The sequence below is a fragment of the Rhizophagus irregularis genome, chromosome 18, assembly GCF_026210795.1.
Source record: "Rhizophagus irregularis chromosome 18, complete sequence".
In the NCBI taxonomy this organism is placed as follows: Eukaryota; Fungi; Glomeromycota; class Glomeromycetes; order Glomerales; family Glomeraceae; genus Rhizophagus; species Rhizophagus irregularis.
The window spans coordinates 1364014-1389487 of record NC_089446.1 but is presented as its reverse complement, the minus strand read 5'-3'; the positions used below and the strand labels follow the sequence as shown (position 1 = coordinate 1389487).

General features: G+C 29.1%; 8 protein-coding genes across 8 annotated transcripts; 4 read left to right on the top strand and 4 right to left on the bottom strand.

Moving 5' to 3' along the window:
- Positions 1-949: 949 nt before the first annotated feature.
- Positions 950-1333, bottom strand: OCT59_009948 (uncharacterized protein; the record flags this gene model as incomplete). The annotated part of the gene is made up of 1 exon (XM_066132688.1): positions 950-1333. One exon carries the CDS (start codon positions 1331-1333, stop codon positions 950-952), a length of 384 nt encoding a protein of 127 aa, XP_066000306.1.
- Positions 1334-1594: 261 nt separating this feature from the next.
- On the bottom strand, positions 1595-2164 carry OCT59_009947 (uncharacterized protein; the record flags this gene model as incomplete). The annotated part of the gene is made up of 1 exon (XM_025327492.1): positions 1595-2164. The coding sequence occupies one exon, from the start codon at positions 2162-2164 to the stop codon at positions 1595-1597; it is 570 nt and encodes a 189-aa protein (XP_025171021.1).
- Positions 2165-4015: 1851 nt separating this feature from the next.
- OCT59_009946 (uncharacterized protein) lies at positions 4016-4438 on the top strand (the record flags this gene model as incomplete). The annotated part of the gene is made up of 1 exon (XM_025320577.2): positions 4016-4438. The coding sequence occupies one exon, from the start codon at positions 4016-4018 to the stop codon at positions 4436-4438; it is 423 nt and encodes a 140-aa protein (XP_025171022.1).
- A 3286-nt stretch (positions 4439-7724) lies between these two features.
- Positions 7725-9862, bottom strand: OCT59_009945 (uncharacterized protein; the record flags this gene model as incomplete). The annotated part of the gene is made up of 6 exons (XM_025332506.2): positions 7725-8824; positions 8912-8968; positions 9054-9231; positions 9304-9615; positions 9724-9743; positions 9823-9862. The coding sequence occupies 6 exons, from the start codon at positions 9860-9862 to the stop codon at positions 7725-7727; spliced, it is 1707 nt and encodes a 568-aa protein (XP_025171024.2).
- A 2082-nt stretch (positions 9863-11944) lies between these two features.
- Positions 11945-14088, top strand: OCT59_009944 (uncharacterized protein; the record flags this gene model as incomplete). Its single annotated transcript, XM_025311504.2, has 6 exons — positions 11945-12014; positions 12113-12132; positions 12207-12521; positions 12595-12775; positions 12848-12913; positions 12998-14088. 6 exons carry the CDS (start codon positions 11945-11947, stop codon positions 14086-14088), a joined length of 1743 nt encoding a protein of 580 aa, XP_025171025.2.
- A 3579-nt stretch (positions 14089-17667) lies between these two features.
- OCT59_009943 (uncharacterized protein) lies at positions 17668-19831 on the top strand (the record flags this gene model as incomplete). The annotated part of the gene is made up of 6 exons (XM_066132687.1): positions 17668-17736; positions 17929-18243; positions 18319-18499; positions 18589-18654; positions 18740-19329; positions 19418-19831. 6 exons carry the CDS (start codon positions 17668-17670, stop codon positions 19829-19831), a joined length of 1635 nt encoding a protein of 544 aa, XP_066000305.1.
- Positions 19832-21114: 1283 nt separating this feature from the next.
- Positions 21115-21706, top strand: OCT59_009942 (uncharacterized protein; the record flags this gene model as incomplete). The annotated part of the gene is made up of 4 exons (XM_025332507.2): positions 21115-21160; positions 21378-21473; positions 21541-21561; positions 21639-21706. The coding sequence occupies 4 exons, from the start codon at positions 21115-21117 to the stop codon at positions 21704-21706; spliced, it is 231 nt and encodes a 76-aa protein (XP_025171028.2).
- A 779-nt stretch (positions 21707-22485) lies between these two features.
- On the bottom strand, positions 22486-23922 carry OCT59_009941 (uncharacterized protein; the record flags this gene model as incomplete). The annotated part of the gene is made up of 1 exon (XM_025320580.2): positions 22486-23922. The coding sequence occupies one exon, from the start codon at positions 23920-23922 to the stop codon at positions 22486-22488; it is 1437 nt and encodes a 478-aa protein (XP_025171029.1).
- Positions 23923-25474: the final 1552 nt, after the last annotated feature.

Sequence of the window (25474 nt, the reverse complement as noted above, 5' to 3'; positions counted from 1 at the left end):
CAGTCCTGTCCTTGAGGTCACTACTATACCTTGGGGGGACTTCCTGTCCAGGTGGTTACTCTACGATACCACTTGGGGTCAGTAATGGCTAGATGGTCGTCCTAGATGGTAAAGCTGAGGGTGCAATGTCTTAGTGGTAGTTTGACCTTCTGTTAGGTCTTAGACCAACCAAAGTGTTCGTGCACAGAACAGGTAGCATGGCTATAGGGTTCGATTCCCTACTCCTTGGGTCCTGGTTGGTGATCCCTGGTGGTTGATACCCACCATGCCAAGGGGTGATCCTGGACAGATGCCTGCTACTTCTGTCGAGTGGTCGCTACAAAGTATACCACTGGGGTAAACAACTGTACTATCGGTACTAGGTAATCGCGGGCTGTAGTGGCCTTTGAGTGAGACTTAGTACCTAAAATGGTGGTATGGAAGGGTACTAGATGGTTGATATTACCTGTCGAAAGTCCTCCATGAAAGTAGATGCTCTCTAAAGGTTGTAAAATAAATTGAGTATCAGTATCATGCAATGGGTATAGGATGAGTAGGCGGCGTGTACTAGCTTCAGATCAGCCTAAAATGGCCCGATGGGGGATGTCTTCTATAGTGGTGCTGTTACCTGAGGAATTAAGTACTCGGTTTAATGGTTGCCCATTGAAGATGATAGAACGCAGACCCGAGATTAGTCGCATAAGAGGCAATGGGTGGTCTGGCCGTAAACACTTGCAAAAGAAAAGGATAAAACTACCACCATTCGATTCGTCTCAGTGAGACGATTCTAACAAGCTATGATACATCTTTGTACGATTATTAGATGCCAAGTTATTTAATATATTCTTTATATAACTGTGATTATAAACGGTTCTTTTTAATATAAGATTTTTGAGGATAGGTGTGATAGTGACTATAGATAGATTGTGACTATATAGGATAGATTTTAATAATAAAGTGTTTTGAACATTCAACTGGTGTGACTATATAGTAGAATGTGACTATAACGGGAGTGACTATAGAGGGAGTTGACTGTATTAATAACAAGATCTGCTTCAAGCGCATTTGTAACCCATAGTGTCATAGCTTCCTCCACTTCTGGAAATTGCACAGGCCTTTCTCTTTGTTTTTTACTTTCCTCAGAGTCTAAATCTAGAAGTAACCACTTATCTTTATTCTTCAAAATATCAGAAACCGTGTTCTGTTTAATGCCATATTGAATAGCAAGTTGTTCTTGGGTAAGTCGTGGTTTTTTCTGATAGTCTAAGCAAAGTTGATACTTTTGTGCTTTTGTTAAAGTCACTCTTTTTTGTGACTGTGAAAGAGTTTGAACGGCTTTTCTTTTTTCCGACATTGAGAAAAGGGAAAATCGTGTAACTTCATTTACGCGATCTAACCTTAAATAGTTAATATATCGGTATATAAACCAGATCTACATATACGTTACTATATGAGGGACAAACAAATAGTATCGAATAACGTTATATCGTGAAATCATATAAAAAATTGGTATAACGAGGTTTTTTTATTAGATAAAAAACGGGAAATTAAAAATCATCAGTATAAGCAAATATCGGTATATATTGTATCGGTATATAGAGGTCTGACTGTACTCTTAATACTTTTCTTCATATAATCCTTTACACGCAACTTTTTGGACAATTGTGTTTTCCTCTTCATATCTAATCTTTTTAGGTTTAAAAAAAACTTTAATACTTTGTTGACCTTCTCCACTATATTTACAATTACTTAATTCGCCATGTGTTGTAAGATTTTTATCTCTAAAATCTCGATCTAAATGAATTTCTTTACCACACTTACAACGAACCAATTTTGGTGTTATTTCTTCCATAAAATATTTATTAGCATGCAATTTATTCCATAACTCATCTATTTCTGTTTGTAAAAAAATTTTTTTTCTACGTTTTCTCTTTCTCTTTTGTAAATTATTTACATCATCATAGATTATAGCATCATTATCATATTCTTCTTCTGATATAACATCATCTATTTTTTCCATCTCATTATCATCTATTATTACTTCATTTTGCTCCACGTTTATATTATCCAACATTTCAACTAAATCATATCCAAGAAAATCAAGAGTTTTTTCAGAATCATATTTATTATCATCGGGTAGAAAAAACTCTATAGAAGGAAAATTTTTAGGACTTTCGGTTTGCATCTTTTGAATAGACTAAGAAAAAATTTTTTTATTGTGATTTTACAAGGTATATTTATATATATATATATTACCCTTATAAAAAATACATATGTTCGTTACCCATTATAGTAACAACCTTGAAAGTGATTATAGGACGATTACCCATTTTATGTAACAACAATGTTATTCTTACCCAATTTAACAACTATCCTAAAATTTTTTTATAGCAAAATTACCCGACTTAACGAGCAACAATTTTGGATTTTATATAACAACTTTACCATTTTAACGGCAACCTATATATAGAGTTTCCGGGGTCCTCCTTTGCCATATCTTATTAATGGAAACATATGATACTTTATAGATATGGAATGGTTATCTGCTACTTATGCAATCAACTTGTATATTTGGAATAGAAAGCTTGTTAATTAACAAAAGATATGTATATGATGGACTAAAAGACAAGTTTATAACTGAAAAAAATACCAATATACAGTCAGACCTCTATAATTGCACTCTCCATAATTGCATCCACTATGTATACCCTCTCTAAATGCACCCTCTGGTTCGGTCCCAAGCTTATATGATCTCTAATTATTTTACCTCTATAAATGCACACCCTCTTTAAATGCACTATTTTGAAAATTATGCATATGGTTCCAAGGGGTGTGCAATTATGGAGGTCTGACTGTATTACTTTTTGGGAGTATGGAAAACGTTTCTAAAAGGATTAGATACATCAGACAAAAATGTGTCTTTTTGCATATTAAAAGATAAAGGGATTTTATCAAATCATGAATAATGTTCAAGAGGGTCAAAAGGCATGTTGCATGCATCCACTATATATAAACAGGTAGGATTGGATGGATAAGCCACATTTCATTGACTTATTCTTCTTTACTATCTTTACTACCAACTTCTTATCAATTTTTGAATTGCAAAAGTAATACAAGTGAAATATTTATCTCGTTTCTGTTTGCAAAACAAAATAACTTACAAACCATCTTAATCAACCAAAAGGTACTGTAGGAAACGATTAATTGGTTTGACTGACTGATTCTGAGAAATGTTTAAATATGACCATTCACACATAATTTATTGGGTAAATATGTATTATCTGTTATGTTATGTGCAATAAGACGTCATTGAAATTATATATGACAAAGCGAGTATGTCCCAAATTTTTTTCACGTGTATTAATTCCATTTTTTATTTATGATTGACATTTATTACTTAATATCCATTTATTATAAGCCCATACCCACCCCATGTAATATGTAAAATCTTATGGTACACATATGTTATATGATCTTCAAATACCCCTCACTCCTAGAATATTACGTAATAAATGTCACTGCCCTTATTGGAAAATGTGCCCAAAAAAAATATGCTAATCGCTTATTTAGTTAAATCATATAATGATAAAGCAAAGTCTATTACATATACTGCGTCTTTATTGGTTGCAAATGTGAAGAGTCTTCACGATTATCATATGATATCATGGTAAGGTTACGCATAGGCTAACGTTAATGCTTTATGTCTTTATGGCGTCCCAAGAATCTATCGTGCTACTTCTATCAAATTGTCTATAGAGTGGCGCCCAATCTTTTCCCTAACGAACCTGTGGTAAATCACCGAATTTTAAGTTCCAAATTGCGATTCAAAAAATTGATTTTCTCTAAAAAAACTTCTTTGTATATTTTAAAAATTTATAAAATGAATTTTTTTTTGTTATCAAAAGGGTGGAAATCCGGAAAATCAAGGATAATGAAGTTCAGTTCGGAAAAAAAAAAACTTTAGACAAATAAAATGTCTGCTAAAATTATTTAAATTCACAAAATATAACCAGATATCTGCAAAGGCAACGAAATCATGAACCGAAATTTTGTTTTTGCTGTCATTTTATTGACTACGCTTTCCATAGTCAATGCTATTCCGCATCAACTTGAAAATATTACGTATTATCAATGTGAAAATTATCCCATACTCACTATATCACTTGAACCTAATCCTTGGGTTTCTGGAACACCAGAAAATTATACTGCTTCTGGACAAATAGAAAAAGCTACTACTAAAGAAACCATTCTTCTTATTCTTTTTGCTGTTGGAGGAAAAGTTATAGGAAATTTCTACCAACAGCCTATTCCAATAACTCCAGCTGGATCTATCACAGTAACAGCAAATAATGTTCTAACACCAGAATTACCTTCCACATATGCTAATATAGTTGCTATTTCGGATACAATTCATATTAAAGATATGTATGCTTGTGCGATAACTTATATTGGATATTAAGTCCGTACCATCAAATATGACAGATGTGTTTAATTCTTTTCTTTCTTAATAAATTTTCGCAAGCTACTTTTCTTTGACATTAAAAAATTTTTAACATATTATTTAGTTATACCGATATTATATTTATTATTAGATATTTTTATTCAATGTTTTTCGTGTACACAGTGAAATTTGATATAATGGTTGAACTATCCATTCCATTATTAAAAATTTAAATTCCATTATATCAAGAGTTCCGTTATATTGATACTAGATTAATTTATTATAGATTAATAATTATGCGTTTCAAACAAAAATTCCGCTACTAGCGGAATTTTTTGGGATTCCAAAAATTTCGTAATTAATTATCCCTAAGGAAACATTCCCACCCACAAGGATTCCTATCGAAAGATTTATATAGAATCCTTTAGGATCCTAAATTTACCATTAAGGGTTATCATATTTATCTGTTATTAATTATATCGGTCAATTTTAATTATTTTATTTAGTATTATTATTTATTATTTCCCATATATTATTACACGTCCTAATTATCAAGAACATTAAATAAAAATGGGTTCATTAATAAAATACTAAGACACATTATATATTAATTTTTAAAATTATTAAAAGTTACAAAATTATGTGATGATGTATAGAATATTGTCCTCTTGTAGAAATGTTCAGAGATTCGTTTTACTTTTTTTACCCTTATACAGAACATTTAAAAAAAGAAAAGAACAAATTGTTAGTTAAGTTCATCATAATAAAAAAGAGCGATAAAAATAAAAAAAAATATTTTTTACTTACCGTTATCCTATACTCAGAGAGACTAAAAAAAACTCCATAACTTGAAAAGTGTGTGAATCTTCGCATTGTCTTAGTTTTTCATTTAACCTAAAAAAAAAATGATTAGTAATGTTCGTTAATATAAAAAAAATTTAAAAATTTTCTTTTACTTTGAAGAGATTAACAAAGACCCGAATGACCTGCTTGGGCTGGCCGTTGTCCGTTGACCACATCTATAAAAACTTAGAAAACCTGCTAAAAAACGAACAGTTAGTGATGTTCGACAAATTAAATAAAAAACCAAAAAATTTATTTTTACTTACCGGTAACCGGTATTCACCACGCTCAGAGACTTGACCAGATTTTTTTCTATTTACCCATCTTCACGTCCAGAGACTTGAAAAAATACCTAAAAAAGAAGAAAACGAACAATTAGAAAATTAAAGAAACTTTTACAAGATTCTATTTATGTTCCAGGTTCCGTTATCACATTTCAAATACTCTCATATTTTAAAAATAAAATTTGTAGCTAAAAAAAAGTAGCAACGCCTAACAAATATTTTTACATTTTTTGTGCAAAAACAAACAATAGAAGTCATAGTATTATATGTGAAAATGAGTAGATGAATCTGATTACGAACGTGGTAAATAAATGATGATTGTTAATCGTTTTTCTTTCTTAATGTCTGCTTCACCTCATTCGGAATAGTTTGCACTAATTAATCAACCATGTTCTTAAGATTTTTGATAATTTACAAGATAATTAATTACAAGTGCGAAATTAAGTTAATATTAAAAATGCTTCTATAGTGAAGGGAAGGCCAAAAAGGTAAGGATATTTAGAGATGATGTGACAACCTTGTTTAGAATGTAAGGAGGAAATTATAAATTTGCTCGCCTTGTTTCTGTATGGATACGCTTTTCACATTAGATGTTGTCGTAAAGTTACGTTCTGCTCTGAACGTTGCCCGGAATGCCGGGCGAACGACTTAGTTTTAATGAAATGAGTAAAGAGCAAGTCACCATTAGATTGTGAATTAGGTTATGAAGTCTTATGACATTAGTTATGACGTCACTTCAAGATTATATAATCACCATTAGATTATTGATACTGTAATCCGAGAAAAGGAAAATATAGTCCGAGAAAAGGATAGGTTAATTCAAGAAAATGATAAGATGGTCTATGATAACATCAAGATAATATGGTTCAAGAAAAGATTAATTTTAATCCAAGAAAAGACTAAAATAATTCGAGAAAAGAATTACATAGTTCAAGAAAGGAAGAAACTACTCCAAGAAAAGGTTAAAATGGCCCGAGACATTGTAAACATAGCCCGAGAAAAGGTTAACATAGCCCGAGAAAAAGTCAACGTAATCCAAGAAAGAGCAACATAATCCGAGAAAAAGGTGATATGGTCCGAGAAAAGGATAAAATAGTTCAAGATGACCTATGATGCCATGATCCAAGAGAAGGATACCATGATCCAAGAAAAAGATAAAGAAATTCAGAAGATTTATAATATGACAAAACTCAAAAAATCGTTTAATTCAAGAAGGAATTCAATATCAGGAAAAAGATAAAGAAATTCAAGATTTAAAACAAAAGAATATTGAATTCAAAAATAATAGTATCTAAAAATCAATATGCTCTTGGATTCAATTAATTTCAATTATCAGATGATAACAAAATAATTTAGTTAATGATATATTATTACATTTGCCGAGTATGTAGAAAATTGGAACTTTACGTTATTGAATGAATATACATTCGTATATTTAAGTTTTATTTTAGGCTTAACGTGCAAGACTAAATAAATTTGGTTAATTAAAACGATAGTATAGGTTGAGGCGATGATAAAATAGGTAATATGATTGTACTTTCCTCGTAGAATTCAAAGAGAAATCAAAATTTCATATTTTTTAACAAAATAAATTCCAAGATTCATATATCGACCGTCAACTACGTCATGTAGTTTCATAGTAAGGAGGAACCTGTAAACATATACAGTAGTAGTTGCTTGCGCTACGAACTTCAATGTATGAATTTTAAAAAGAGTTGTTTCACAATGTAAAAACATTATTCTCTTTTGGAACAGAAGTTTTTTGATTATTGTTTTTTATCTTTATGAAACTTTCTGCAGTTTCTGCCCGTTATTCACATATTGGTATCATTATACACGTTATACTTAAATATTTATATGATAAAAGAGAGGATTTAACATTTGACACTAAATTCGAATGGTTTGGATTGAAATTAACAGGCCTTCAAATACTACATCTTCTGTTGATATGTTTAATAAAAGTTGTATTCAATTTGAAGTTTTGAGTTATGATATTGTTTTATCCGGATTTACTGTATTAGTGTTATTTTTAGACTATTTATTTCTATTTATTTCTCAACAGAAAAAGATTCCGTTCATGGGAAAAAACAAGTTAAATAGTATGTCATATTTATTTCAAAGATTATAAAGCATTATCGCTATTATACAGTATATGGTAACTAAATTATATGTATAACTTAAACAATTCCTATCTCCTTGTTAATTTCAAAAGTAGCAAGATAATTTTGTCCATCGGTTTCATTTCTCGCGGTGGCTGTAAGTAGTTCCATTTGACCAAATGATAGTGCAAAACTAACTCGTCTATCAGTTCCATTATTTGAAAGGTCAATCTTGAGAGTTCCTAACACTTCCATTCCATCACAATACTTTGGATCGTATTCTTTTGTGATATAAATATAAAATGTAGCAAAAGTTTGAAATCCACTAACAGGACATAAATTATATATACGAATTTCACTATCGATATCAACAATATCATCTCTTTTTGCTATACGATGAAATCGCTGTATGAATCCATTGGATGTTTTACGTTCTGGTGGGTCACCTTTTCTAAAAGGTTTAAATACTTTAATTCCATATGTGAAGTTGAGTTTTCGATTCTTTAATACGAATAAAACATCCTCATCATTTCTCATATTATAAATTTTATCATATAAGCTTAATCCAAATAATGTTGCTCCTCGAACAACTGCTGCAACAGGTTCCTTAGAAACAACGATAGATTTCACTCGATCTTTGAACTTTTCTTCAATTCTATTTTTCAAATATTTTGATTGGCCGAATCCTCCAACTAAAAATATAATCGAACATTCATCGCGACAATTATCAAGTTGAGTTCCTATCATCTGAATGATTTTTTCAACAATAGGGTCAAACATTGATTTGATCTCTTCAAATTCAATTTCAATCGACCAACCATTTTTCTCTAATAGTTCTTTAGCTTCGTCATTAACGAATTTCTTAAGAACTTTAATGACATCTAGAACATCTAAATCGTATTGAAAATCTGTATCTTCACCAGTAAAAGGAAATTTAGCTTTGCGACAGAAATGATCAACCATACGTTGTAGCGACTTGCTTTTTTTATCTCGTAGTTTATCAATTGTTGAATTTCCTACTATACTTCCTATATGTTTAAGGAATGCTTCATCTATAAACGAACTTCCACAATAATCACCGGCTCGTTCCGTAATTTCACCTAATTGATTTTCACCGACGAGTTTACGCGTGGTCAAATCTACCGTTCCACCTCCACAGTCAACGATCATGAAAGTTGCTAATGATATAATTTAAATAAAATTTGTTTTAACATTACAAACTAATTAACTTATCTGAACCGTAATTATAATAGTAGTATACTTACTTCCTATCTCGTAACTTTCCAGACAATTTTTCATGCAATAGATTGCAGCAGCTTCAGCTAATTAAAAAGATTTTAATTTTGAAATGCCTTCTTTTTTTTAAGTAATTATTTATTGCTTTAATTAGATTATTGGAAGACCTACGTTCTGTAGTAAATTGTAAATATTCGGAATTTTCTTCTTTAATTAAATCTGCTTCAGACGCACATTCTCTCATTATTGCTAATTCTTTCTTTGAATACTCCGCGGGAACGCTAAGAACTAAAAGAACGTTTTCATGAAACTTTATACCTTCTACGCTTTCAACTGTTTTTTTTATTAACTAGGAAAAAATTATATATTGTTATATGAAACAATACGTTTAAGGTTTAATTTAATTAATATTTGTTATTACCTTTCCCATTTCTCTAAGATAATCAATAATAGCTTTTTTAAATTCAACTGGAATTTTAGGTTTTAAATGATCTTGTAATTTTCCTAAACTTCCCAAATGTAATTTAAATAATCCAACAGATTTTGGTTCATTTGTATCATCCGCTTCGTTTGTTGTTCCTTTAATAAAGGCCGGTCTTCCCCACTTTACCACATTTTTAAAATTATCGTCATATTCGAGAACGGTATTTGTCTTATATTTGCCGACGTATCCTTCCCAATCTTTATTTGTATGAATTTCCCCAGCAAAATCGGTAAAACGATAAGCAAATCCCTACGTTAAAATTATTAATCAAAGAAATAACATATATTAAACACATTATATAGCTAAATAATTGAAACAAAAGATTCAAGAAATTATCAATTTAAGAATTTTAATTACCGAATACGTGGTTCCAAAATCTTTTATTATTTAAGAAACATATTAAATTTGCGTTAAACTTTTAAAATTTTAATATTTTTATTTATAAAATGTAATTACCTATGCCAACCACCACACGAACATCACTTTTCCAAGACATTTTCATAAAATCTCTTGAATTTAACAAAAAAAAAGTCCAACTATTTATTTATCTTATCAATCTAATGATATCATGATGAGCTATTAAATTTTTTTTTCAAATTTGAAATATTTCATTTAAACATCATAGAATTTTTCTTCATTTTACGTTTATGAAAAGCTTTTTAAATTTAAAGGAATAAACATTTACTCCTCAAAAATAATATAATTGGCCAAATTCTATTGTGATTTGTCATCTTTAAATCATTCGTGTGAATTTAAAAATATCAGTATCGGATTTCCAAAAGTGGGAACAAAAACCTAAATAAATGTGTCATGTGATTTTGTTTAAGCCTTTTTGCGAGGCTATCCATTTTAATATCATTCATACTCCATTATAAATGACGAGAACATAGGTCATTGATTTTTGAAAGACATTCTTTAGTTAATTTAATGAAGTACATTCATGATGAATTTTAAAATGGAAATTAACACAGGTTATACTTCATATTGTTTACCTGTATTCCCACAGATTGCATGATTATGCAGATTTCATCTTTCTCTGGTCAAAATAATCGGTTAAATTTCATCAATTTTGGGAACAATAAGTTCAAAATTTTATCTTTCTGAATTTGATAACTTTCTTTATTATTCTCTTTCGATAATAAAGTAAGGATGAAAAGGTTCTTGATTGAGCAAATATTGAGTAGTTCTTTTCGGTATTCGGTTCACATAATTTCTGACTCAGCTCTGAAAAGTAGTACTATATATGGAACCGTACTCAGTACAAGGCTATAATTACATCAAAGTAAATTGGATAATTCCGTGTTAATTAAAGTATGTCCGATATCAGTAAAGGTTTAGAGCTGATGTGCATATATACTTGTTATTCCATGGGTATCAATGAATAAATACTTGGTATTCCTTAATGATTTAGCAATCTAGATTGGAAATCGTTTATTCCGCTAACTAATATTATTGAGTAATAGTGCGGTTCCGTCAGCCCTGTAAAAAAAGTTGATCCGTTTTTTATATTCCGTCTTTTTTCGTAAAAGGCTCATATTTCCGGAATTAATAACCTTATATCACGGAATTTATCGAATTATTTACATTTTTTCCGTGAATGGATCCGTGAAAGGCTCATTTTTACGGAGTTTTTACAGAAATAACGAAAAAAATTTTTTATAATGCAGAAATGCATAGAAATTCTTTTGGTTGTAAATAAGTACGTTATAAAAAATCATTTGAGATTTTCAAAGAATTGTCAAATGTGAACCTAATTTGCTAAAATTCTTTGTTAAAAAAACCAGTAATTTATTAACAGCAATAAATGAATAGACCTGCACTTGATTCATTCCAATAATAGTAACTTTTATAAAGATGATTATCTGCGAGTGCCAATCTTCAAAGACTCATTGGTGTAATGAACAAGTTAATTACAAGGGAATTATATAGATAGATATATATATATATGGGGCACTAGGGTAATCATACAAGATTATTAAGACGATTGAACTGAAGGCGCACATAATCGGTAGTCATCTAAATCTCTTTTTGGTTTTAATTTTTTAATTTTAGTAATTTCTTTATCTTTATATCAACGTTCTAACGTAACATCACATGCATCATATGTAGATCAGCTGATCAATCGGATGTTCGGTTGTTATAGCTAACATTACTTCCGACATTCAATGAACAGAAAGCTTTCAAAGACGCAAGATTTGTGTTTTTCATAAGAAATTCATACGTATGAACAATCAAAAGTATAATAGAATTTATCAACGTTGATCTAACATAGCATGATAGCAACACATGTAGGTCAGTTGGTCAATCGGATGTTATAGCTAACATTACTTCCGACATTCAATGAACAGAAAGACTTCAAAGACGCGAGATTTGTGTTTCTTCATAAGAAATTCATATATATGAGCAATAATAGTACTTGTGTTACTACTTCCATAATTGAATAAATTTTATCCGGTCAAGTCAATGAATAATAAATAAATATAAGCCCAATATTGCGTTTTATCATCAAAAATAAAAAATAAATATATTCTAAATTGAATTAAAGTTTTTTTAAAATTTATTTCTTTTTTTTTATGAAATGTCTCAGAAAGACGAGAAAAAAGATAATGGAAAAAAAATCGATGAAATTCTTGTAGTAGTTGGTTTAGGTACAGTAATCATGTACTACTAGCTATATTTGATTGAGGATTACCATACTAAAGTATTTAACGCTTTATTTACTTATTTATTTATTTTTTAAAAAAAGATTTTGGGACATCCTCTTCGGTAATTTAAAATTCTTTAAATATTATAAAATTTTATTTTTTTTTATCATAGTTTATAAAACTTTCATTTGATAGGGATTTGCTTATTGTCATACTGCTTCTGCTAACCAAGAAGTTTGTACCAACACCGAATGGAATGGACATTCTGCTCAATTTAAAACAAATACAGTTCTTCAATATGATGATAATTTTGAAAAAGTGACAGAATGGGGAAAATTAGCATTTGCTAAAAAAGCTGAAAGAAAAAATATGGATGAAAATGAACCTAAATCTGTTGAATTATTTAAATTATATTTAGGAAGTTTTGGAAAATTAGATGATGATTTAAAACCCAAAATTCCGGTAGACTATAAAAAAGCTATTGCCGATTATCTTAGAGAAATGGGAAAGGTAAATATAACATTCATATATTAATAGAATTAAATTTTAATAATTTTTATTTTCTTTTTTTTTTATCTTTTAGTTAATAAAAGTTAGAATAAGTAAACATTGGCCAGATGTGAATTTTTATGAAAATGTTCTTCTAGTAATTAGCGTTCCCGCAGATTATTCGAACAATGAATTGGCGATAATGAGAGAATGTTCACTTGAAGCTGAATTAATTCGTGAAGAAAATAGTGAATATTTACAATTCACTACGGAACGTAAGTAAATTGACTATATTATTCGACCATCCATATTTTTTTTTTAATTTAATTTTATTTCATTCTTTTTAGCCGAAGCTGCAGCAATTTATTGTATGAAAAAATGTCTAAATGAACATTCTCTGGCTTCAACAGGAAGTAAGTACTGTAATCTATCGAATATAATTCGAATTAACTCCCTTAATCTATTTTAAACATTGAACTTTAAAAATGATTAAACAGCAACTTTTATGATCGTTGACTGTGGAGGTGGCACAGTAGATTTGACAACACGTAAACTTGTGGGTGAAGATCAATTAAGCGAAGTTACAGAGAGAATCGGTGATTATTGTGGAAGCTCATTTATCGACGAAGCATTCCTCAAACATTTGGGTAGTATAGTGGGAAATTCAACAATTGATAAATTACGAGATAATAAGATCAAATCATTACAATATATGGTTCAACATTTTTGTCGAAAAGTAAAATTTCGATTCACTGGTAAAGATACAGATTTTCAATATGAGTTAGATGTAATGGAAACCATTAAAGTTCTTGAGAAATTTGTTAACAGCGAAACTAAAAAACTAATGGAAGACAATAATTGGTTGATTACGATTGATTTCGAAAAAATAAAATCGATGTTCGATCCTCTTATAGATAGAATCCTTAAAATGATAGAAATTCAACTTGAAAATTGTCGAGATGAATGTTCAATTATGTTTCTGGTTGGAGGATTTGGTCAATCAGAATATTTGAAAAATAGAATTGAAGAAAAATTCAAGGATCAAGTAAAGACTATCGTCGTTTCTAAGGATCCTATTGCAGCAGTTGTTCGTGGAGCAACATTATATGGATTAAGTTTGAGTGATAAAATGAAAAATATGAAAGTTAACGAGCAAGTAAAATTCGTAATAAAGAATCGAAAACTCAATTATACGTATGGAATTAGAGTGTTGAAGTTGTCTAAAAAAGGTGATCCACCAGAACGAGTAACATCTGATGGGTATATACATAAATTTCATCCGATAGCGAAAAGAGGAGATGTCGTTGAATTTGATGAAGAAATTCGTGTAAATGATTTATGTCCTGTTAATGAATTTCAAGAAAGTGCTACATTTTGCATTTATTTTACAAAAGATGTTGAAGCAAAATATTGTGATAAAATGGAACTATTGGGAACTCTTAAGATTTACTTTACGGATCGTGGACCTGATAGGAAAGTTAGTTTTGCATTGTCATTTGGTCAAATGGAAATACTTAAAGCCACTGCAAGGAATGAAACGAATGGGCAGAATTATCTTGCTACGTTTGAAATTAAAAAGGAGCGTTAATATGGGTTAAATATAATGAGATGATAGTTGAGTATCTTGAATAATATTACACAATTGATAGCTATTATATTTATTGATAAGATGTATAAATTTATATTTAAACATAATCGTCTATTAAATAAATTTGATTTGTTTCAATTTTCAAATAGTATACTACAAATATCTTTATATTGAATTTATATTAATATAAGCCATCTGAAGAAATATGACGTCTGAAATCACAAAATTGAAAATAATTTCCGGACTGAAAGTAGCTGCATTAATAAATCGTAAATTGTATAATATTAATTGCATCTCATTTTATTGATAGCCAAGTTGCCAGCACACTAATAATACCTTAAATTAGGTCATCTGACCGATAATTTCGGTCAGACAATTCGTAAATTGTCTCGTTATTGTTTCTGCCTTTTGGAAAATTTCAAATGGTAAAATGAGTAGACAAAATAAGACTTTAGTGCCTCTAATGTACGTAATTCTGATAAGAAAATAGTACAAACTACAAAGAGATAAAAAACACTATAGATTGAATATAATAATAATTTCTTAATTAAATAAACTTTTTCTGGCTGTTTATCTTATTTTAGTGACTGGGTGGTGCCTACTGAAATCAAAAGGAATATTTAATTTTGATTTGAAATTTTTTTTTAGGCAATTTCTATTTGTACACGGGGTGTTTGAACCCGGGTCATGTGATTATTGCCATTTTGACTAATAGTATAAACTTCAAAATTAGTAGATAAATGGATTTTTGCCTGCTCTACAAGTTTATCTAAGGAATCAAAGGTGCTTTTGAATGTCAGTTTTGACTTTACCTATGAATAATTGATTTTGCCGATCGCTCTTGAAAAAATTTAGGAAATGATCGGCAAAGACAGTTTTTCATATATTAGTCAAAAACGGCATTCAAAACCCCCTTTGATGCCTTAAGTAAACTTGCAGAGCAGTCAAAAATACATATATTGCATAGAAAAAGTAAAAGGGTGTGACATTGGTGTCATTATATTTCACATGACCCGTGTTCAAACACCCCGTGTAAACTTTGAAATTTTCTTTTTTTTAAAATATAAAAATATATATATTCTTTTTGACTTGGAAAAATGATATGGTTGGTATAGGTAAAGCGGGCTTGAAATATTTCTTCCTTTATTTTTTTTAAGATTTTGGAACCACATGTTTAACATTCTTAATAATATTCAGGTTTTTGTTTCGCCATTACGAGTATATGGTGTACAGTATTAATAATTTGAACAATAATAATAATATAGGAATTTGCTTATTGTCAAACAGGTCTTGGCAATGAAATTTAAATAAATAAAGGTAGGGCTGGTAAGACGAATACTGCGGTTGATTATAAAAAAGCTATTATTAGTATTTAGAGAAATGGGAAAGTAATATTAACAAATATTAATTAAATTAAACCTCAACCGAATTATAAGGCCTAGAGGATGTGAAATTTTATGAAAACATTCTTTGATCCTTAGCGTTCCTGCAGAGTATTCAAGGAAAGATTTGGCAAAATGAATTCATTTCAAATTTTTTTTTTTTAATTAGCTGAAGCTGCTATGAAAATTTATCCGGAAAACCACGTAATAGGAAGTAAGTATTGCACTATCGTAGTTATTTCAAATTACAGTAGTTTGTCATGATAAAAAAATTTTTTTTTTTTAAATAATATAATTAACAACTTTCATGATCGGAAGCGATACAGTAGATTTGACCACGCGTAAACTCGTTGGGAAAAATAAGTTACGATGTGAACCGGTGATTAATGTGGAAGTTACTTAAATATATAAGAAGTATAATAGGAAATTCAACAATTGAGAAATCAACATATGGTTGATAATTTCTGTCGCAAAGCTAAATTCCCCCTTTTACTGGCGAAAATACATCCGAGCTAGATGTTTTGGATGTTATTAGAATTCTTAAGAAATACGTTAATGGAGAGACCAAAAACCGACGGATGAAAATAAATGGTTGATCGAAATTGAATTTGAAGAAATAAAATCAGTTTGATCCCAATGTTGAAAAATCCTTAAAATGATAGGAACCCAACTTGATAATTATGTCAATTATGTATCTAGTTGATGAAAAATAGAATTGAAGAAAATTTTAAAAATCGAGTAAAAATTATCGTCGTTCCCACCCGTTGCGGTGGAACAGCATTATATGGACTAATATGAAAATAGCAAGGACGTAAGATTCGTATTAAAAAATCGAAAACTTATGGAATTAATGGCGACCCATCAGAACGAATAACATCCGGTGGGACAATTCTATTGTGATTTGTAATTTTAAAATTATTCGTGTGAATTTTAAAATATCAGTATCAGATTTTCCAAAAGTGGGAACAATAACCCTAAATAAATATGTCATGTGATTTTGTTTAAACCCTTTGTCGCGAGCTATCATGCTTATTATCATTAAAAATGACGAGAATAATAGGTCATTGATTTTTAAAAGTCATTCTTTAGTAAATTAACGAAGTACATTATTCATTATGAATTTGATAACTTTCTTTTTCGATAATAAAGTAAAAGATTCTTGATTGAGTGAGCATTGAATAAGTAGTTCGATGCGACTCTGTTCGGTTACTTCGGTATTTCAGTTCATATAACCTCTGACTCGGCTGTGAATAGTAGTACTACGGGACAGTACGAAACCGCGAACTACTTAATAATATTTATTAACAAGCATTAAGGAACACTATTTGATATGCACATGTAAACCTTTGTGGATATCAGGCGTACTTTAATTAACGTGTAATAATCACGTACAGAGTCAATTACTATGATGTAGTTATAATTACATACTTCAGAAGTGTATGGCAAAGCTTTTGTAAAATGTTTATGTCTGTAAAGTACGTGACGTCTTATAAAAAATCATTCGAGATTTTCAAAGAATCAAATGCGAACCTAATTGTTCTTGTTAAAAAAAACGGAGATTTATAAAAAGTCATCAATGAATGGGACCTGCACTTGATTCATTCCAGTAATAGTAACCTCTATAAAGATGATCTGATTACCTACCAAAAAATGATCTGTGCTAGGGTTAATCATACCAATTTTGAACTGAAGCATATCCGCCGATCTGCAGAATGCATATTATATAAAAACCCATCTAGCAGTGCCAAAATTATCACATGCATTCTGCAGATCGGCTGATATGGGTACACAAAATCAGTGTCCATCACTCCATCTAAATCTCATTGATTCTAATTTTGTAATTTCTTGTCTTTATATCAACATTGATCTACACTGTTACCGCTTTCGAATGGTATAGTTGCAGTATTACATTCAAATGATTTAATGAATAGAATAGGAATTCAAAGAATGAAAGAAGCGAGATTTGTGTTTCCTGATAAGAAACTCATTCGTATAAACAATTAAAAATAGAATAGAATTGTAATTTTGTGCTACTTCCCTAATTAAATAAATTTTATCCGGTTAAGTTTTAATGAATTAATAAAATAATAAATATAAACCCCTCAATAGCTTAATGTGATTTATCATCACAAATAAATTCTTCTAAATTGAATTAAAGATTATTTTTTAAATTTATTTCTATTTTTTTTTTTATGAAATGTCCCAGAAAAATGAGAGAAGAGATAAAAATGTTCATGATATTCGCGTAGTGGTTGGTCTAGGTACAGTAATTATGTACTATATTTGATTGAGAAATACCGGATTAAAAATAATAAAATATTTAACGCATTTTTATCTTTTCCTATATATATGAAAAAAAAAGATTTTGGGACATCCTATTCGGTAATTTAAATTTCTTTAAAAATATTATAAAATTTTAGCTTTTTTTATTATAATTTATGAAATTTTTGTTTGATAGGGATTTTCTTATCGTCATACTGCTTCTGCTAACCAAGAAGTTTGTACTAACACCGAATGGAGTGGATATTCTAGTCGTTTTAAAACAAATACAGTTCTTCAATATGATGATAATTTTGAAAAAGTGACAGAATGGGGAAAACTAGCATTTGCTAAAAAAGCTGAAAGAAAAAATATGGATAAAGATGAACCTAAATCTGTTGGATTATTTAAATTACATTTAGGAAGTTTTGGAAAATTAGATGATGATTTAAAACCGAAAATTCCGGTAGACTATAAAAAAGCTATTGCCGATTATCTAAGAGAAATGGGAAAGGTAAAATCTAACATTTATATATTAGTAGAATTTAAATTGTTAATAATTTTTGTCTTTTTTTTACCTTTCTTTTAGTTAATAAAAACTAAAATAAGTGAACATTGGCCAGATGTGAATTTTTATGAAAATGTTCTTCTAATAATTAGTGTTCCCGCAGATTATTCAAAGAAAGAATTGGCGATAATGAGAGAATGTTCACTTGAAGCTGAATTAATTCGTAAAGAAAATATTGAATATTTACAATTCACTACGGAACGTAAGTAAGTTGAAATTGAATATACAATTTTTATATTATTTGACCATCCATATTTTTTTTTAATTTAATTTTCATTTCATTCTTTTTAGCCGAAGCTGCAGCAATTTATTGTATGAAAAAATGTCTAAATGAACATTCTCTGGCTTCAACAGGAAGTAAGTACTGTAATCTATCGAATATAATTCGAATTAACTCCCTTAATCTATTTTAAAACATTAAACTTTAAAAATGATTAAACAGCAACTTTTATGATCGTTGACTGTGGAGGTGGCACAGTAGATTTGACAACACGTAAACTTGTGGGTGAAGATCAATTAAGCGAAGTTACAGAGAGAATCGGTGATTATTGTGGAAGCTCATTTATCGACGAAGCATTCCTCAAACATTTGGGTAGTATAGTGGGAAATTCAACAATTGACAAACTACGAGATAAGAAGAGTAAATCATTACAATATATGGTTCACCATTTTTGTCGAAGAGCTAAATTTCGATTCACTGGTAAAGACACAGATTTTCAATATGATTTAGATGTTAAGGAGGTCATTAGAGTTCTTAAAAAAATTGTTAATAACGAAACTAAAAAACTGATGGAAGACAATAATTGGTTGATTGAAATTGATTTCGAAACAATAAAATCGATGTTTGATCCTCTCGTAAATAGAATCCTTAAAATGATAGAAATTCAACTTGAAAATTGTCGAGATGAATGTTCAATTATGTTTCTGGTTGGAGGATTTGGTCAATCAGAATATTTGAGAAATAGAATTGAAGAAAAATTCAAGGATCAAGTAAAGACAATTGTCGTTTCTAAAGAACCTATTGCAGCAGTTGTTCGTGGAGCAACATTATATGGATTAAGTTTAAGTGATAAAATGAAAAAATATGAAAATTAACGAAAATGTAAGATTCATAATAAAGAATCGAAAACTCAACTATGCATATGGAATTAGAGTGTTGAAATGGTTTAAAAAAGGTGATCCACCAGAACGAGTAACATCTGATGGGTATATACATAAATTTCACCCGATAGCGAAAAGAGGAGATGTCGTTGAATTTGATGAAGAAATTCGTGTAGATAATTTATGTCCTGTTAATGAATTTCAAGAAAGTGCTACGTTTTACATTCATTATACAAAAGATGATGAAGTAGAATATTGTGATAAAATGGAACTATTGGGAACTCTTAAGATTTACTTTACGGATCGTGGACCTGATAGGAAAGGTAGTTTTGCATTGTCATTTGGTCAAATGGAAATACTTAAAGCCACTGCAAGGAATGAAACGAATGGGCAGAATTATCTTGCCACTTTTGAAATTAAAAAAGAGCATTAATAAGGTTTAAATAATTACACAATTTATCAATTTATCATATTTATTGATAAGATGCACAAATAAACTTTAAATTAACTTAATCAAGGTTTGAAATATCTTTATTGATTTTATATTATTGTAAATCATCTGATGGAATACGACGCCTAAAGGTCCGATAATCCGATAACTACTACTTCAAGCTAATAATTTTTCACAAAAATTGAAAATGATTTCCTGATTTAACGGATTGAAAGGAGTTTAAGTTAATAAGGCGTAAATTTTACAATATTAGTTGCATCTTATTGTATGAACCAATATAATAATAATAATACCTTTTTTATAAAACAGAAACTTTAAACTTGCAAATAATTTAAAATATGTAACCAAATTTAGGTCATCTGACCAATAATTTCGGTCAGACAATTCGCTCAAATAGTCCCGTTATTGTTTCCATTTCTGGAAAGAAATTGTGATATTAGATTTTTATCACATTCAAATGTGCAAATGGGTATGTAAAATAAGATTTTAATACATTCTAAAAACGCGATATTTGTCATTTGTGTAATTTTGATAAGAAACAATACAAAGAGATAAGGAATAAAATAGAATTAATTGATTATATTAACAATTCCTTAATTTAATAAACTTTTTCCGATTGTGTTTTCATGATATTCGTGCAGTGATTACATATATATGAGTAAAGGATGATTTAAGAAAATTTTGAAATATTTAATTAACGCGAGCTTGAAATATTTAAAATTTGGAACCACATATTCGGTAATTAACATTCTTGATAATATTCAAAGCTTTTGTTTCACCATTACGAGTTTATGGCGTACAGTATAAATAAATGATATTTCTTTGAATAACAATTTTCAACGACTTTACTAAACCACACCACTGGTGCTCAACACCATAGTATGCGTTTTCATGAAAATTATAACTTAAATTAAAGAAGTCACTCTAATTAAAATTGTTCAGCACCCCTGAAGAAAATGATCAGAAAAAGTTTACTTGTTTGTTACTTTTTTTTTTATACCACAAATATTGCAAAATAAAAAAAAATTGTTTCCATTAATAAAATATTATAATTCATATTGCAATATTAAATGCTATAGCATATATTTCACATATATTTTTCTTAGTTTTTCACATCTTAATTATACTATTAATAACTAATATAGAATAAAAAAATAATTAATACATATAACTGTGGTGTTGAACACCAGTGGTGTGATTTATAATTTTTGTTTTTTAATATAGTATTGTTATACAGGTCTAATGGTTCTACTGGTCAATATAAGATGAATACTGTCCTCGAATATGACAAAGAATTTGATAAAGTGAAAAGTAGGAAAACCATCATTCTCTAAGGGAACGCCATTTAAAACTAAAATTGTAGGCGATTATAAAAAAGCTATTACTCATTATCTTATAGAAATAGCAGGAAAGGTAATATTAACAAATATGAATTAAATACGTATATATATATATATTCTTTACAGTTTGTAACAGTTGAAAATGTGAAGGGCATGAAGTTTCATGAAAACATTTTTTTGGTCCTTAGCGTTCCTCAAAGAAAGTATTGACAATAATGAAAGAATGTGTGAAGCCGATTTAATTAAAGAAGAAAATTTTGAATATTTACAATTTACTACGGAACGTATGTATTCTAATTATAAAATTATATAAACAATGAATTAATCTCAAACTATTATTTTTTTAATTAGCTGAAGCTGCTACAATCTATGGTCTGGAAAACCGGTGATTATTGTGAAAGTTCGTTATTGATGAAGTATTCCTGTTGGAGTATTCCTTAAACATATAGGAAGTACAATTGGAAACTCAACGGTAGAAAAACTACGATTACCACAACGTATGGTTGACCGTTTCTGATGATGATACAGATTTTCAATACGAGTTCTTAGGAAATACAAAAAGCTGATGGATGAAAATAAATGGTTGATTGAAGAAATATAATCATATGTTTGATCCTATTTTTGAAAAAAATCTTTAAATGATAGGAATTCAACTTGATAATTGTCATGATGAATGTTCAATTACTGTATATATCTGGTGCCAATCAGAATATTTGAAAAATAGAACTTAAGAAAAAAAAACTATCATCGTTCCCAAAGATCCTGTTTCGTGGAACAACATTATATGGACTAAGTTTACATGATAAATTCAGTTATGAAAAACAGCGAGAGCGTAAGACTCGTACTAAAGAATCGAAAACTTAACTTTACAAAGTGTTGAGATGGTTTTAGAAATGGTGAGAATACATTCGATGAGTTTATACAATAATTTCATTGTATAGCAAAAAGAGATGTTGTTGATATTGATAAAGAAATTTCAACTTTCTCAGATTAGTGCTACATTTTTATCTATTTTTTTTACAAAATATGATGAAACAGATATTGTGATGGAATTATTAGGCACTCTCAAGATTGATCTTCCGGATCGTGGATCTATAGACGAGTTAGTTTTGTCATTTGGTCAAATGGACAAAATTATTTTTTGAAATTAACAAAGGGCTGCTTAAGTTTGAATTATCATTTTATGACACAGTTATCCATTTTTTTTTTATCTTTATTTGAAACTGCTATATTATATATACAGTATAAGTATATATAAGAAAAAAATATATAATATTAAACAAATAAAGTGAAACATTATTTCTTATTAAACGATTTAAAAATTTTACCAATATTTATACTACTACTTTTACTGGTTTTATTAGTTTTATTGTTTTTGCCATCTTTACTTTCTTTACTTTCTTTACCTTTTTCTTCGTTAACACCATTTTCACCATTTTCTTCTGATGAAAAAGAATTATCATCACGAATAAAAACTTTTGCTGGAGTGTAAATTTGTAATTCCGTTGAGTAAGAATTAGGATCTTTATAAATAAGAGGAAAAATACATATTTCAACAACTGCATTTTCAAGATCATCATCATCCCAGGATCCTGTCATTTGAATTGAATCAATTTTATCATTATTGTTAAACCATTTCCATTTCGCGATTGGTTCTTGAGTTTTAAGCCGAAAAAAAAATAATTTAACAACTTCTCGAATAATTTTAGCGGCTAGCTCTTCACACTTTTTTTTCTTCTTATGATCCGATATTTCCCTATAAGATTCAATTTCTTGATTGAGTTGTTTCTTGAACTGACTGATGAATTTATGCTCGCTCTTTACTTGTTTATCATTAATTATATCAGAAAATCCATAATTGCTTAATGCTGAATAAATTTGTTGTCTTATTTTAATAGGTACAGCTGAAGTAACTTTACCACTTTCAAACCGTGTTTTCGCGAATTTATCCGTTAGATTTATCAATTCATTCACTTTGAAATTAATTTCTGATTCAAGTGATTGAGGTTCATCAGTATTCTTAACATCCTCGAAATATTTAATTGCATTTTCATAAATGAATTCAACTACATGTCGTTGTAATAATGCCTTAATGAGAGTTGTATCTTTAATTCGAGCTTTCATTTCTAAATTACAATTATAATGAGCGAAAAGTTTGTTTACTTTTTTATAATTAATCTTTATTTTTGATCTTAAGTTGGTGACATAATCTTCCAACGTATCTTGTAAATGTTCAATATCTTCATTTAACCTGACAGAATTATTCTTATCATCATCGCCTAATTGAAAATTTGTTGCAGCTCCAAGTGCAGATTGGTATTTTAATGCTTCAGCTTTCAAATTTGAATTAGTTTCTTCTAAATTCTTTATTTCATTATCTTTAGCTTCAACTAATTGCACACTTTTTTCTATTTCATTTGTTTTTTCTTTAAGTTGTTGTTCAATTGTTTGTTTTTGTGATGATAAAGAGTTAAACTTTTCTCGTAATTCTTTATGAGATTGAAAAAGTTTAATAAATTCTGAAAGTTCTGCGTTGATTTTTTGATTATTTATTAAATTATTTATTTCCTCAAATTCTTCTTTTAATTTCTTGTTTTCTTTACTAAGTGATTCAGTCTTTTCGTAATATTCACGAATAAGAGTTATAGCATCTGAAACATTTTTATTTTCAAAATTTTCAAAATTTGTAGATTCTTCAATGATATTTGAATTCTTAGTTACTTTGATTGACATTTTTTATTTTTCTCTCCCTTTCTTTTTTTTTTTAAAAAAAGTCAGAGTTTGCTTTGATGATGAGTATTTAAGTATAAAAAGAAGGGGATAATTAAGAATATTGTTTATAGCATAATGTAGCACAAACATTTCTTCATAGAATCATAGAATAGATATTTATCATCACAAAGGCGTAATTTGCCAATGAGGGCTACTTATTTGCGGGACCCTTTGTACTATATATTGTATATGCAGATTTTGTAATTCAAAAAACTTTTATGTATTTTGTTGACCAAATGCATGAACAGTGTTCCAATTGTTCCAATTTATTTCGCAACAGGTCGGTCAGGTTTTAAATATTTATTACGTAAAATAATATCCTATATTAAATCAATATAGTCGACAATTTTATGCTGATCATGTGATATTAAATTCTTATAACGAACCCGGCAATCAAATTCTTCACTAAAGGACTTGATTATATTTATATTCAAATTAGTTTATAAAAGGTTGGAATAAGAAAAAATTTTCATTTTGGCTAGATAATTAAATCATAATTTGCGCATTATTTGGAAATTGATACATTTGACATGTGATTATTTAAAAAAATTTTTTCTAATTATATTTAGTCTGAAATTAGGAATGGGGAAATAACGTAACCAGATATATCCAAAAATAAATTATTATTAATATTTAAATTAGGGTTTTATTTTTTATCGCTATAGCGATATATCGCCAGTCCATATAATCACGTGATTTACATTGCATGTGACTTATCGTTAATTATACATTTTTTATTATATTAGCAAGAAAAAAAAAAAAAAAAAAAAACTCTTTCCCCTTTCCATTTTTTCACATAGAAATCCGCAGTAAAATACTGTTTTTTTATTTACACCCCTTTTACGTTTTCAACGTTCGAGAAGAAAGAAGACCACTGGGTGGCTTCTTATGGAAAGGTTCTTCTCCTTATCACCCGTCCTTTGAAAGAAGTTTTTATTATATTTTCACCATACCTTTATAAAATACATTAAAATATGGTTTTTAGTTCTCATAAAACTATCCCCTTGGGAAAATTTTCTTTCAACGTTTCTTTCCACAAATTTCACGTGACTAGACCCAAACGGGCTGGATGTAACAAGATTTACGAAATCAGAAGATCAAAAAGTTTCTTTTTTGAGTTAGCTGATCCCTCAGCAAACACCAATGATATTCATCTTAAAATACACACAAATGATTACCACATGAAATCAACCCCTATTAGCTACTCTTCCACCTGTAGCTTTCCTAATCTGAAATTTCAGATTAGTAAGATGTTACAACATTTTTTTTCTCATCAAAAAGTTATCCCACGTTCTATCCAAAAGAAATATTTTAATCTCATTCGTTCAAAACTACTCAATAGATATTTTCTTGTCAAATCACGTGCTGATAAAGTCACACAAAGAAATTCCCGGACAAAAACTTTCTTTAACTTTTCTTATAAACGTTATCATTTTTATTTTGGTATTTTTACACCATGTAACTTCTCCACTGCTTACAATTTTGGAACTGAACACACACAGTTGTGTTGTGT